The sequence below is a fragment of the Cricetulus griseus genome, chromosome X (genome assembly GCF_003668045.3).
Source record: "Cricetulus griseus strain 17A/GY chromosome X, alternate assembly CriGri-PICRH-1.0, whole genome shotgun sequence".
Classification (NCBI taxonomy): domain Eukaryota; kingdom Metazoa; phylum Chordata; class Mammalia; order Rodentia; family Cricetidae; genus Cricetulus; species Cricetulus griseus.
The window spans coordinates 40,488,434-40,502,873 of NC_048604.1; the positions used below are offsets into that span (position 1 = coordinate 40,488,434).

At 38.6% G+C, this 14,440-nt stretch overlaps 1 protein-coding gene and 1 pseudogene across 2 annotated transcripts in view; both read left to right on the plus strand.

Moving 5' to 3' along the window:
• Window positions 1-14,440, plus strand: part of Morc4 (MORC family CW-type zinc finger 4) — a 53,819-nt gene that overhangs the window by 25,717 nt on the left and 13,662 nt on the right. For both annotated transcript variants that reach the window (XM_027433665.2, XM_027433666.2), the window contains 5 exons: window positions 6,370-6,459; window positions 9,092-9,220; window positions 10,228-10,296; window positions 10,814-10,865; window positions 12,174-12,346. In XM_027433665.2, the coding sequence (XP_027289466.1) occupies window positions 6,370-6,459; window positions 9,092-9,220; window positions 10,228-10,296; window positions 10,814-10,865; window positions 12,174-12,346 (513 nt within the window). The remainder of the gene's footprint in view (window positions 1-6,369; window positions 6,460-9,091; window positions 9,221-10,227; window positions 10,297-10,813; window positions 10,866-12,173; window positions 12,347-14,440) is intronic.
• Window positions 23-180, plus strand: LOC113837838 (annotated as a pseudogene).

A 14,440-nucleotide genomic window follows, 5' to 3' on the forward strand; every position in this document is an offset into this window, starting at 1 on the left:
TACTACTTAGAATATCGACAACAGCTTTGTGCAGTGGCAGTATCGTAGCCAATGAGGTTTATCCGAGGCACGATTATTGCTAATAGAATATCGACGAAGAAATAATCTGTAATACATCACTTTGAACAATGTGGATATTAGATTTTAGCTATAAATATCATGGTTCAGGCTTAAACATTTCTAGACTCAACTTTGCCTTAAAAAAGCAACCAAAGCATTTAACTGAGCAAGCCATTAACACATAACACAATGACTAGGTTTTGTAGAATCTTCCAAAGAATTTCAAACATAGTTGCTTACCTTAAGGACTTTGCATTCCGTTTGTAATAATAGATTATCACACATCTGAAAACAACTAAATAGCCGTGAAATGGCTCATAGACCCCTTTGGTTCTATACAGGGAAAGTGCTCTGATGATACAGATAAGGAAAGTTTTAGGTATAGATGATATGACTTAAGATATACATTAAATGGATCTCTGAGTTCAAGGCCAGCCTGATCCACAGAGCAAGTTCCAGGACAGACAAGACTACACAGAGAAACCTTGTCTCAAAAAAGCTAACAAACAAAAGATGTATTCCTTAAAAGATAGAAGATTGGAGTTGTAGAGAGATGGCTTTGTGGTTAAGAGCACTGGCTGCTCTTCCAGATGACCCCGATTCAATTCCCAGCACCCACAGGATGGCTCATAACTGTCTGTAACTCCAGCTCCCAGGGATCCAACAACTACTTCTTTTCTTGCCTCCATGGGCACAAGGCACACATGTGGTATACAGGCATGCCTGCAGAGAAAACACCCACAGGTATACATAAATACTACAAACTTAAAGGATACGGGATGTTGAAAAGGAAGGGAATGCTGGTGTACAGTTGTGGCATGAGCTACTGTGGTGGTAGAAACTCTGAGGGGCAAATGGAGATAAGGTGATGTGCTGAAGTGAAGAAAATCAAACAAAATGGCTACTGGAGGGCCAGATCCTAAAGCAGAGATTTACAAATATTTTCGGAGAAGGCCAGTGAGAAATATTTGGGTCTTTGTAGACCACATAGTCTCTTACCCAACTTCTCAATTCTGTCATAGTATGAAAGTATATATTGACAGTAAGTAAAGGAGTGAGTATTGCACCAGTACAATTTTGTTCATAAAACAGGCAGTGAGGAAGATTTACCTTCCAGGCTATTGTTGGCACACCCTTTTCTTAGAACCCCTATTTCTGAACTATGTGCCAAGTTATATCTGATGGTTTTAGAGGATCCAGATGATAATTTACATTTTAGGCAAGAACTTCTGTCTACAAACAGCAGAAATCATCTTCTATTGTTGTAATAATTGACCATAAATTTAGTGGCTTAGTACAACACTAATTGACTGTATTAGTGTTCTGTAGGTTACACATCTGACTCAGATCTCACTGGGCAAAAATCAAGGTGTTGGCAGGCTGTCTTCCTTTCTGGAGACTCTAGGGGAGAATCCTATTCCTTTTCTTTTCCAATTTTAGAGACTGCCAGCATTCCTTGGCCCAAGGCCCTCTTCTCCAACTTCAAAGTCAGCAGTGATGAGTTGCATCCTCCTCATATTGCATCATTCCAGTAACTTGCTTCCATAATCACATTGACTCCACTGATTCTGACTCCTCTGGCTCACTCTTCCACACTTGAAGGAAGTGCTTGCATTGGACCTTTAGAATACTTTTCCTAATTTAAGGTTAGCCGATGAGTAACAGCAACTCTCTTACTGTGTATAACCTTAGATATTCACAGATTTTAGGGATTGGGACCTAGACGTATTTGAAAGACTATTATTTTATTTGTCAGTCTGTCCTCTGGTGCATCAACAATCAAAAAGTGATTGCCCTATCCATTCCCAATATCATCCAAAGTTTCCGAGTCTAAAGTCTTAGCTAAGGGTCTTCATCTCAGAAGTCCCATATTTCATATCTTAATCACATTTTTCTGAGTCTGGTGTATATGGGGATAATATTTTTCTCTACCTGTGTCATACTCTCTCTCTCTTTCGCTCATACTTTACTGCTAAAATATAATAGCAGGAGATGCACAGGACACCAGTTATATAAAAGTTCTGTGTCAAATGAGGTTTAAACTGAAAAGAAAAAGAGTTACAGGTAGCCAGGCATTGGTGGCTCACGCCTTTAATTCCAGCACTCGGGAGGCAGAGACAGGCGGATCTCTGTAAGTTCTAGGCCAGGACAATCTCCAAAGCAATACAGAGAAACCCTGTCTTGGAAAACCAAAAAAAAAAAAAGAAAAAGAAAGAAAGAAAGAAAGAAAGAAAGAAAGAAAGAAAGAAAGAAAGAAAGAAAGAAAACAGTTACAGTTACCAAGCAATTTCATAAATGCAGCTATGTAAATTCCATTAAATATCAAAGACCAGGCATAATTTTCTGAGGCTTACAACACTCTCCCTATCACCGAAGCGCCTTCTGGGCTATGGTTCAACTCTTAAAATTACCTGTTCATGAAGATTAGTATTTTTTATAGCAGAGTAATTTCACCAGGTTATCTTCACTAGAGCGTTTTTAAATATTTATTTTATTTTTTGTGATGACCATATAATTTTCTTTCCCCCTTTCCTGTCTCCAAACCCTCCCATATACCTCTCCTTGCTCTCTTTCAAATTCATGACTTATTTTTTCAGTAGTCGTTATATACACATATGTATGTGTGTATACTTACATAGTCCTAATTACAGCCTGCTCAGTGTGTGTAACGTTACTTATATGCATATATTTGTAAAAGTTAAGTATGAGTCTTTCGTTGTATATTCCCCTCCATTTATTATGTAATCAGAGCTGAAAGTGTTTGTGCTCCTGCCATCTCAAAAACCTTGTAGGCCTTCCATGGATGTGATGAATATTCATTCCACTTAACAAAGTCTCTAGACTGATCTTCCCTAGATAATCTTATTTCTCTTCTTGGCCTCAGCTGAGATGTTTGTGGAGGTCCATGAGTCACATGCTTAATAGTCCCAAAGAGCCTTGTATGTGACTGGGTATTTTGACCTTTTGATCTGACTGAGATATTAGCTAATGACAGTCCAACCCTACGCTTCATTCACAGAGCTCACAATCCTAACAATCTGTACATTTTGATATCCTTTATTGTCAAATTCTGGGTCCTTTCCTATTATCAGTTCTTTTCATTTATCTTTTCTCTCCTGCATTTTACATGACCAGCCAGAGGACACAGCTTCAGCAGTTTATCTAGAGAGCTCCTTGGCCAAACGTACAAATTCATCATTTCCAAGCTGTGCTATCCATGTAACTACAGGACATGTTTCTGCTAAGCTTTCTGTGACTACGTAGCTGTGATCATATTTCAGATTTTCCAGTAATGTGTTGACTCATTTCCCCTGAGCCTTGGTTAGTAGTGTCTTTACTATCTGTATTTCTAACTCTACTTACAATGATTTGGGCAGTCTTTAAGGCAATCTCTAGCTTCTTCTCTACCATGCTTCTCCACTTCCTTTGGAGCCCTCACCAGTTTAGTTAACATCCCTCCATATATCTATTAACAGTCTGCTCAGTGCAGTTTAGACTCTGGCATGTTTCTCAAACCTTAGGCAAATTTCTTTATTTTCCTTTTATTCTGTTTTTAAACAGGGTCTTTTGTAGCCTCAAGATCACTGTATAGCCAAAGATGACCTTGAACTCCTGATCCTCCGAAATATCCCAGGTTGCCAATTTTCACTTTCAAAGCAATTTTCTCATTTTACGTTTTTTTTTTAAATAGTAGTACTGTTTCTAGGCACCACAATCTGCCATATTCTTTTTTATTGTTTTAAAAACTGTTTATGTGTATGTGCACACATGTGAGCATATGCAGGCTTAGGACATGAAACTTGATGGCAAGCTTTACCCACTGAACTGTCTCAAGGGACCACTATTCTTTTTGTCACATCATATTGCATCATACATTTATGAATTTGGGTTGAATCCATTTTCATTGAAAGTAAGGGAAGATGTCCGTCATTTGGCAATACATTTTATAGCCTCTCTCATTTTCCTACATTGCTGTATTTTATGTTTAGCTGATGTTTTGCAATGGAATGTTTAAATTCTTTTGTTTCTTTTCTAGCTATTTCCTTGTGGTTATCAGAGAGACTACATGTAAGATGCCTCTGTCTCTTTTCAGTTTAGGCCTCTACAGTGCCTATGGTGGACCACAGGTGGTGCCACACACATCCTTTAGGTTTTATTTCCATCTCTTAAATTTCTTTCTTATTGTTCCTCAATTTTAGTAATTTCTTTAAGCTCCCAGATTCTTCTGTCTGTCCTGCCTTTGAATCCATCAAGTGAATTATCTGTTTTAGCTATTCTACTCAGTTCTGCATTTTGTTTTTGTTTTGATTGATTGATTGATTGATTGATTGATTTAGGTTTTTCTGTCCTCTTATTGCCATTTCCATTTTGTTCAAAAAAACTCTTTGAACTTGACTTCCTTCACACCTTCTTTGGGCTTTTGGAGCATCTTTAAGCCAGATCTTTTCCTGAGACTTTATTTGGATTTCATTTTTCTTTGATCATACCATATTTTTGTGTTTCTTTGTATTCACTGTGATCTCTATAACACAATAATTCTGGAAATGAGATTTCATACCCTTTCCTAGGATTTGCTTTCTTTATTTTGTTTATTTGGTGTCAGTGGTGTGGTTTGCTATAAGCTGTCTCTGTACCAGGGACCAGGTATAGTGTAATCTTAAAGTTTTCTCACTTGTTTTCTGAACCTGAATTTTCCTCTGGAAATTTATAGTGATGTTCTAATTTTCTATATGTGCATATATGTGTGGCTATGTGTATATATATGCATCAATAAGTGCATGTATCTATGTGTGTTTGTGCTTTTGAGTGTATTTGTTTTTAACATCTGACTCCCCAAACAGGAAAACATGTGAAAATGAACTTCTATCATTTTGAATCTCCTGGACATCATTTTAATGAGAGGAGAAACTTGTAATCATGGAGAACGTAACAGAAAAGGCCACTTGCCTCTTGTGTGATCAAAAATAATAGCAATGAGAGCACACTATCCTTGAAGGATGGCAACCTTTTTTCCTATGATGGTTCTTATCTGTGGCTTGTGGAACACTTGCAGGATTCTCTGTTATGGTACTAGAGGTGGTGAATGCATAGCTATTACTCTGCTAAGAACAGAGATGGACCAAAATTAACCACAGCTTACTATCTTAGTGTTCCAAAATACCGATCATTAAATATAAACTGGATTAGATTCAGGCTCCTGTAGCAACTGTGCAGGAAAATGTTGAAGGAACATTTTTCATGTTAGTTCTATTTCTCTGTGGTCAGGCAGATTCTTCCAGTGCAGTTATTATCTAAGCATGTCTCAAACTTACCTTCCCAGAAGGTCATCAAATTGTCTTTATCAAGTAGGCCTTGAGGAGGAGACAAAGCATATGCTGGTGTATGACTTGAGGGAAGGCTATTAACAGAGAGCTGGAAGTACTGGTAATAGTAAAAGGATGAGTTAATACAGGAACTTGTCTATGATTATTTTAATCTCATGTATGTAGTGAGAATCTAATTTAAAATGAGTAAGGTGGTGGTAAGGAAGTGTTATACTGAAGAAAATATCTGCAAAGATACTGAATAATGATCCAGAGGGTGAAGAGAGGTTTGAAATTTCTCAAGTTTATTGTGTTCCAGGTATGTGTACATTTGCATTACATTGTAATCCTGGGGGATAAAACTGAATAGGAATTATTTGTTAGACAAGAAGGCAAACTCAGATTCAGCTTCTAATGATAGTGTTGTAGAAAAATGTTTAAGGAACATTTCCATGTAAGTGCTGTGCTGCTGTGATTATTGTTTGGATGCAGAGGAACTATAATGACAGATAAAGCTAATATTTGGCTGATTTCTAATAGATTAGGTTTTGTGTATGAGCCTCTAATGTTTCTATTTGATCCTGAATTATGTCTCTATCATCATCTGAAAATTAAATAATTCATCAGTATTTATCTCTGTCGTCATTCTGTCATAGTCTATAATAACAATGACAACATACTCGTTGAATGATTCTATAAGCCTTGGAAAAATTCTAGACCATTATGCTTTTTTGGATTTTACAACCATTTTAACTTCATGACCAAAGTGACTATCAATCATTATGATATTAACATTATGGTATGTTTTTTCTGTTATAGTTTTCATTTTTGTCTTATTATAGGACTTCTCAAAGGCAGTTGAATCCTATGTTAGTTTTTAAAGTTGTAGGTATTCATAATTATGCTAACTATTCTAAATTGCTGGATTCTGTTCAATGGGAGCTTCTGAGAGATAAAATATTACTCAAGTGCTGAACCTTGACATATTCCTTGCATTTTCTTTCAGGTCGATAATAAATGCTCTTACCCAGAAGCTCAATGCCTATTGGAAGGAAAAAACATCTCAAGAGAATTTTGACACCATACTTACATCCAGGCCAGTACCATAAGTAATAGAATATAGACTATGAAAACATTAAGGGTAATGTCCTTTCATCAAATAGAAGAAACAAGGGTAAAATAGTGTTTTTCACACCAGGGATGTTAGTTAGCTAGCAATAAGAAAGCACAGGTACTAATTACAACATTTTACCTCTTCATTCTGATTTAGGCTTATGTGGTTTGTATCATAAATGTGAAAGGTTTAATGCTGTCAGTTTAGAAGAGACTAATATAGTGTGTGGGGGGGGTTATGGCCATTTACATCAGACACTCATTGCTGGAAAGCCTGGACCGGCTTCTTGATAGTTGAGTGCACTTTGGTAAGTGAGTGACTTCACTTCTTTGTATTGAATTAGGCTCCATGATTTTTGAGCCATTAGAGTAGGTGTTCAGATATGTTAACAAACCTGCTTTCTTTTTATTCTTGCTAAATTTTATTGGGATTGAACTGGTATTTTGGAGCAGAAATAGAGAATGAAAATTTTAGAGAAACAGTAGAGGTTACTGGATCTATGCCTTAGTAGGTAAGGGGACAAAGATCAGCCCAGAAGGCAAGCTACAGTATCAGCATACATACACTTAGCTATAAAATCACCAAACTAAATGTTAAGGTGGTAGGATTACACTGCCTCTCTCATATGAGGGGAGGCATCTATTTTTTTAAGTAGAAACTACAAGTTTGTACTCCCACCAGGAACGGAGAAGTGTTCCCTTTACTCCGCATCCTCTCCAGCATAAGCTGTTATTGTTATTTTTGATCTTTGCCTTTCTAATGTGTATAAGATAAAATGTCAAATTAATTTTGTTTTGCATTTCTCTGATGGCTAAGGATATTGAACATTTCTTTAAGTGTTTCTCTAGCAGCAGAATTTTAATAATAGAGATTATTTATTATTTACTTAAATTCCAGACATTGCTCTTACTTCCTTTCATGTAATAATTTATTCAATGACCCACAAAACTCTCAGTACACGGATATTATTTCTTTGCAGATATAAAGCCCAGTACACCAAGAACTTTCATCCTTTGCACAGGATTAAACACGTAGAACACAGTAGATCTAGAGATAAGGTTCAAATTAAGCAACCAGATCTTCTGGAGGGATATAGCAAGGACAAAATAGTACAGCTCCTTCAATTTCCTATTTACTACAAACAGAATTTCTAAAGCCCTTCTTTCTAACTAGGTTGAAGGATCTGTTTGTAGCTCTTAGCAGAGACTTGTTGCCTTTTAGTGTTCTTGTCCTCATGAATAATACAGGCATCTTTCTGCAAGACATTCTTTGTGCAAATACATGTAAAACCTAAGCTAACACGACCGTCCCTTCCTCTCCTCTTCCACTTCTGCTGAAATTGCTCTCTAGGGGCTCTGTCTCTGTAGCTGTGTGGGAATAACAGACAGCAGAGGTCAGACCTGAGCTTAGAGCTTCAAGGTTGCAAGTCCGGAGCAACCTAGAGCAATAGGGAGGGCCAAAAGTCTGGGAAAACTTGACTAAATAAATTTTTAAAGGAGAGGTCATTGTATTTAAGTGGCACAAGTACCTTTTATTTTCTTCTTTATATATTTCTCTATTTTCTAATTTTCCATAATGGGATATGTTTACTTTTATAAGTAGTAATAAAAAGGCAGGATTTAAAACAATGAAAAATTACTGAAAGAAGTCATAAAAGAGCCACAGTGCTTTATTGAATAGTCCAGAAGAGCAGTAGAATACAACATACTCAAAACCCACCCTGGTAGTAAAATGGGCCTGAGGTGCCTCTTTCCCCCTTGTATCTTTTCATCAGCCTTTTTTCTCTCCAATACAACTTTTCACACTGTCTATACCTTCTCTCACATACATGCTACTCCTTTCCATGGGGAATGAATTCACTTTGATCTACAAGTGATTGAGTTGCACACTTCTGGAACTGATGAGGGTTGATATGCATTTGAAGAGTTCAACTCTGAATGAGTTTATCCTAATAATTTCAACCAGTTATTGGAGCCATCATTTGTAGTTAGGAAATTTAACCAAATTATATTGCCTTTTATGATTTATGTTGGGAATGTCAACCTAATACTGTGATCACAGCATTATAAACACATGGGTTGGATGTGAGGCTGGAGCTCAAACTTGGGCCTTGTGCTTGCTAGGCAAGCTGTATGCTGAGATAGACCCCTAAACTCAAAGGACTGTTTTTGAAAGGAAAAAGAGAAATCAGAAGCATGCAGGGAAGTAGGGGAGAGATTTTGATGACAATGCTTCTGTGCCTCCTATAAATAAATTTAAAATTTGTTCATGATTAGACAAGCAAATAAAACAATTTGATGGGTTTTATTTCTTTATAGAAATGTTTCTCAAGTTAATAAATCTTAGAGGTAAAATTTTCCTATTTTCTCAAAAAAAGAATTCTAGAATAACTATTATTAACCTCTATAAATAATCATAGATTAATATTTTTGTGTCCATATCTGGTATAGTTATCTATGTTGCTCAAAATATACACATTTCAGATGTCAAGATGATAAGATTTCTTGCCTATTTTCCACATAATTTTTTCCCTTTTCAGGACATACCTGTTAAATGTAGGCCAAAGCACAAAGCTAGGATCTGCATAATAACATTTCTGTTTTTCCTCTCTCAGGAAGATTCCTGACCAGACATGGGTACAGTGCGATGAATGTCTTAAGTGGAGGAAACTTCCTGGAAAGGTGGATCCATGCACATTACCTGCAAGATGGTTTTGTTACTATAATCCCCATCCAAAATACAGGTAAGGTTCTAGGACTCATTATTCTTTCCATAACTCCAGATTTGTCATCCTGTTTCACAGAATCACTTCATAGTAAATCTACCTTCTTTAGCCTGGTATTCAAGCACCCTATGCTGACTGGGCCCCATTCTAACTATCTAACTTTATTTTTCACTACACTTTACCAAAATACCTTACATGTGCCATGATTAGTCTCTCCTCTGTGACTTTGATAGTGTCCATTTTCTTGATTGAAATGACTTTCTGTATCTCATGTTCCTATTCGAATTTCAATGATTTTTCTCTGACCTCCTGCACCATTTGATTCTTGACATTTGTTTATTTGCAATTTTTAAAAGAATTATTTATTTATTTTAGAAACAATCTTATTTCACATATAAATCCCAGTTCCCTCTCCCTCCCATCCTTCCATGCCCCCTACCGATCTCTCCATCCTACCCCCATCCACTCCCCAGGGAGGGTGAAGCCCTGCATGGTGGAATCATCAAAGGCTGTTACATCATTTGGGACAGGGCCTAGGACCTCCTCCATGTATCTGGGCTGAGAGAGTGTCCTTCCATGGGGAATGGGCTCCCAAAATCTATTTGTTCAGATGCCATGTTTTTATTAGGGGGGTATTTTTCAGGTGTTCATTTTATTTTGATTCCACAAGAGCTTTTAAATTCTTTAAGACTAAGTTTCTTCCATTCCACATTGAGTCAATAGCTTTCATATGCCTCTTCTGTAGAATCAATGTAAATAGAATCTGTTGCACATTCAATATTGTTTTTTGCTTGTTTGTGCTCCTAATGTGCCATATGTTCCTTGTAGCAGCCAACATCTAAACAGTGCCTGACATAACTCAGTAGTTATGTGCATAACTGGCTTTTGTAGTGCGAATGGGATCCTAACTGTATACTGTTACTCAGATGTTGAGCTGCTCTATCATTAAGCTACCAAGGGAAGTACAGAATAAAAGCTAGGACCATATTTTATCTCTGAAAGATGATCTCCTCTCTGTTCTACAGGAGATGCTCTGTTCCGGAAGAACAAGAACGCATTGATGAAGACTTATACCTGAGCAAGGCTAAGCAACAGTTGAGTATACATGAGATGGTGCTCCACATCCTAGAGTGAAGAAATCGATCTCCCTATGATAAGACAAGGATTTGAGAAGGGAGCTCCCTTTGGAGGGCTCTGTGCTTGCCTTCCTCACCTGTTTGCTCTGCCATTTCTTCCTCGTAACTCACATAATGCAGAATGCCTCAACTTGTCATCTGCTCGTTCATTCTCCTCCCTGCTCCTCACACACACACACACACACACACACACACACAGAGAGAGAGAGAGAGAGAGAGAGAGAGAGAGAGACAGAGACAGAGACAGAGAGAGAGAGAGAGATTATGAATGAGAATTTGAAATCTCTCCAGTCATATAATTCAGAAATATAGCCCTAATTTCTCTGAACTTCATGAGTGAACTAAATAACACCTAATTTTGAGACAGTCTCGGTATGTAGCTTAGACTGACCTGACTCTGTAGACCAGGTTGGCTTTGAGCTTACAATCCTCCTACATTGGCCTCCAGAATCTAAACAGAACTTTTCTCTTCTAGAGAAGAAACTGTTGAGAAGAAGCAGAAGGCTGTGGAAAGTGACAAGCACCAGGTGAGACACAGGTCCATGTCTTAGTCTTCTCACACCGTTTTCCCCAACACAGGGTTCAGGTTGAAGAACGCATTGCGGAGGACTTCTTCTCACTCTCTCTTCTTTGGATTGGATCTGTGGATTTTGTGTTGCTCTTCTGCTGTTGATGTTCAGATCACTTAAACAGAAGAGTCACGTCACTTATTTTCCAGATCTGGCTTCTGGGCAGTGGGAATGACACATTTGCTGTCACATAATAGTCGTGTGCCATCTTCATAAGCTGCTCCTCTTGAGTGTCTGGTTTTCCTGTCTCCTTTCTTTTGGGATTCAGGGATCATTCCTTCCTCTTTTCTCTTGGGAAGAAGGGTTGGTTCTTTGTGCCTCCCCGCCCCCCCCATCCCTGCTTTCAGGCTGGCTGGCTTTTATAAAGACTTTGCTGTTTTGAATTTTCAGGAGCACTGTCTCTCGGACATGGTTGCCCAGCTCCGGACGCTGAAGGGTGCAATAAGGTTGGCCGTCCTTTCAGGGACACTCCTTTCCTGACAGCCACCATAGCACCCATATATCTCCCACCCCTCCTTGCCTTTCTGCATGATTTCCCTCTTGACCCTATTTCCCAGAGATCTGCTAGTGGCATGTTAGATTCACTTCCTTCCCTAGTCGGGCAGGTGAGACTAGTGAGGAGAGAGGCAGTTTAGTACTAATGCTTTTTCATGGACCCTGCTCGAGCTGAGGCGTATGAGCAGTCATGTTTCATATCCTATGTCTATACAGACATCGGGATTTCCTGGACTGCCCTTTCCTCATTCAGTTTTCCTTCCCTTTATTCTTTCACCCTAATTATTCGTATTTTCTTCATATGCTGGCTCTCCTACCAGATCCCAGGTGCATGTCTCTGTTGTGTGCACTGTGAACATGTGGTAGCCTCTGGCATGTGTCTCTCCTAAACCAGCAGATACCTGCCGCAATGCTTTTCCTTTCCACCCATATTCTCGACACAGAGCCCGAAAGGATGAAAGCCCAGCCTCCACCTGGGTCGCAAGAACGAATTAGACAGCGATTGGGGCCTGGGTTTGTGCTGTGGGTGGGATAGGTCTAGTAACCAATGCAAGAGTTGGGAGCGGTCTGTTGGTGTCTAGCTGATAAGGTTAGTGACTGACTGTGTTTGGGTTCAGTGTTCTAGTGTACATACTGTGCACTGTTTGTTCTGTTTAGGAAACAGTTTCTTTTTATTTGGCCAAGCATTCTTTCCTAGCATCAGAAGAACTGACACATCTTCTGGTATTTTGTTTAAACGTGGGATTTTATGAACTGTTTCTTTCTTGCTAGGTCCTCAGTAATCCAACAAAGAGTCCTGCTACACAAGATATGGCTGAACTAAATGACAAGACAATTGGATATGAGCAAATCAATACCCCTAATTTGCTTCCATCTGTTAGAGAAGAAAACAAATCACCTCTTCAACTTAAGTCTCTGGATTCCAGTGTTTTTCAGTTTTCCAGGTGACTAAAACCTTCATTTATTTTCAACAATAAGCCTCAGAATCTATTTTCCTGTAGAGTAATTTGATGTGTCATATATAATATCTCTTATATATAGTATGTATGTAATGTAAGTGTACCACCATGTCAGGTAAGTTGCTTTTCTTAACACATGAAGTGCACTCATGGAAATATGGTTTGGAATTGATAGAATTGTGTCTTGTATTCAGCCCCTAGTTTTTCCTTCTTAGAAGTACTATGTTGAGCCTATAGACTTTTGAAGTGATCACTGTCTTGTGTTACCTACTGAAGTCTTCATATTCACTCTTTGGAAAGTATAAAGTGCTATTTTTTTGTTTTTGTTTTTCGAGACAGGGTTTCTCTGTGTAGCTTTGGAGCCTATCCTGGCACTCGCTTTGGAGACCAGTCTGGCCTGGAACTCACAGAGATTCGCCTACCTCTGCCTCCCGAGTGCTGGGATTAAAGGCGTGCGCCACCAACGCCCGGTTTAAAGTGCTATTTAAATAAGGTAGTGCTATATAGAAAATCATTGACCCTATACTTAAATTTATGAATATTAATGTCTACAGAGGATTCATAGGCCTAGGATATGTTGGCCCTGTATAAAATTAACTAATAGAAAAATGTTTTCTAGAAAAAAAGTCATCACTGAAAGTTTGTTCTTGCATAACAGGGTGGTACACATCTTTAATCCCAGCTCCCAGGAAGCAGAGGCTCCCGTGTGTTTGAGACCATAGTGAATTCCAGGCCAGCCAGGTTTACACAGTGAGATCCTGTCCAGGGAAAAAAAAGTTTCTTCTTGGGCTTCACTCACTTCATTTTCTATGGTCTCATCAATATTGTTAGTCCATATAATAGGAAGGAGGATAGCAACGTATTTTCTTAGGTGTTAGGCATCTCTGAGGTACTAAAAGATACAACAGCCCCCATAGTGTCACTAGAAATGAACACAGCACTCCTTATTCGCATACCTTGCATTTATCTCTGCTGTTTTCATTCTTGTAGGGCAGGCAGAGAATTGCTCTCAAATAGTAGAAATGTCTACAGCCTTCATTAATGTGATATTACATAATAGCTCTGGATTTCTCAGTGTTCTTCTTAATATACCATAGGATAGAGGCCATTGACTATTTCCTAGGTCACCTAACCTTTCCCCTAGTGATACACACTCTTTACCTGTTTGTTTCTTCTGAGACAAGTCTTTCATTCTTATAAACACAGACTTGTACAAGTTTTCCGGTCCCCTATACTGTGATTCTTCCATAATTAAACTGTAGGCAATACAGGAATCTTTAGATGCCTTGAATATGAGCGGATGGCCTCAAGAGAAAGTAAACTTTACACGTAAGACTATTAAAAGAGTAAATGACAGTCTATATGATAGCATTGGAACACTGCCTTGCTTGGAATATGATCATTACTCGGTAAGCAACGATTAAATTCAGGTCAGGTTGAAAGAGCAGTTTAGAAAACTGAATTTTGAGGCAAAGGGGTAAAACATGACAGTCCGCCCTGGTCTCTGTAATTGGACCCAAACTCTACCCTAGTGCTATCAATAGTTTTTCATCATTCATTGCAGGTTTGAATTTTTCATTTAAAAAATTATTTTTCATTTTACATACCAACCCCAGTTCCCCCTCCCTCCCCTTCTTCCACCCCCACTTCCCCCTTCCCACCCCCATCAACTCCTCATAGGGGGTAAGGCCTCCCTTGGGGAGTCAACAAAGTCTGGCATACCAAGTTGAGGCAGGACCCAGCCCCTCCCCCCTCCGTCTAGGCTGAGCAAGGTATCCTACCATAGGGAATGGGCTCCAAAGAGCCAGTTTATGCACCTGGGATAGGTCCTGGTGCCACACGGACTATGGACTGACAGCTGGGGAACCTGCATAATTTTGTTTTTTAAGGACATTATGACTTCTTTCTTGGTCATCTGGCTATTTTCATGCCATTGTTTTCAAATCCTTACACTTTGGTGACCACTTTTCTTTTTCTGCCTACATTTGTTTGGTCACTCTGTCATGGTTTATGGCTACCCAGGGGGATTACAAATGTTCTTTGGGATATTATAATAAATATTTTGTGAGTGCAATACTA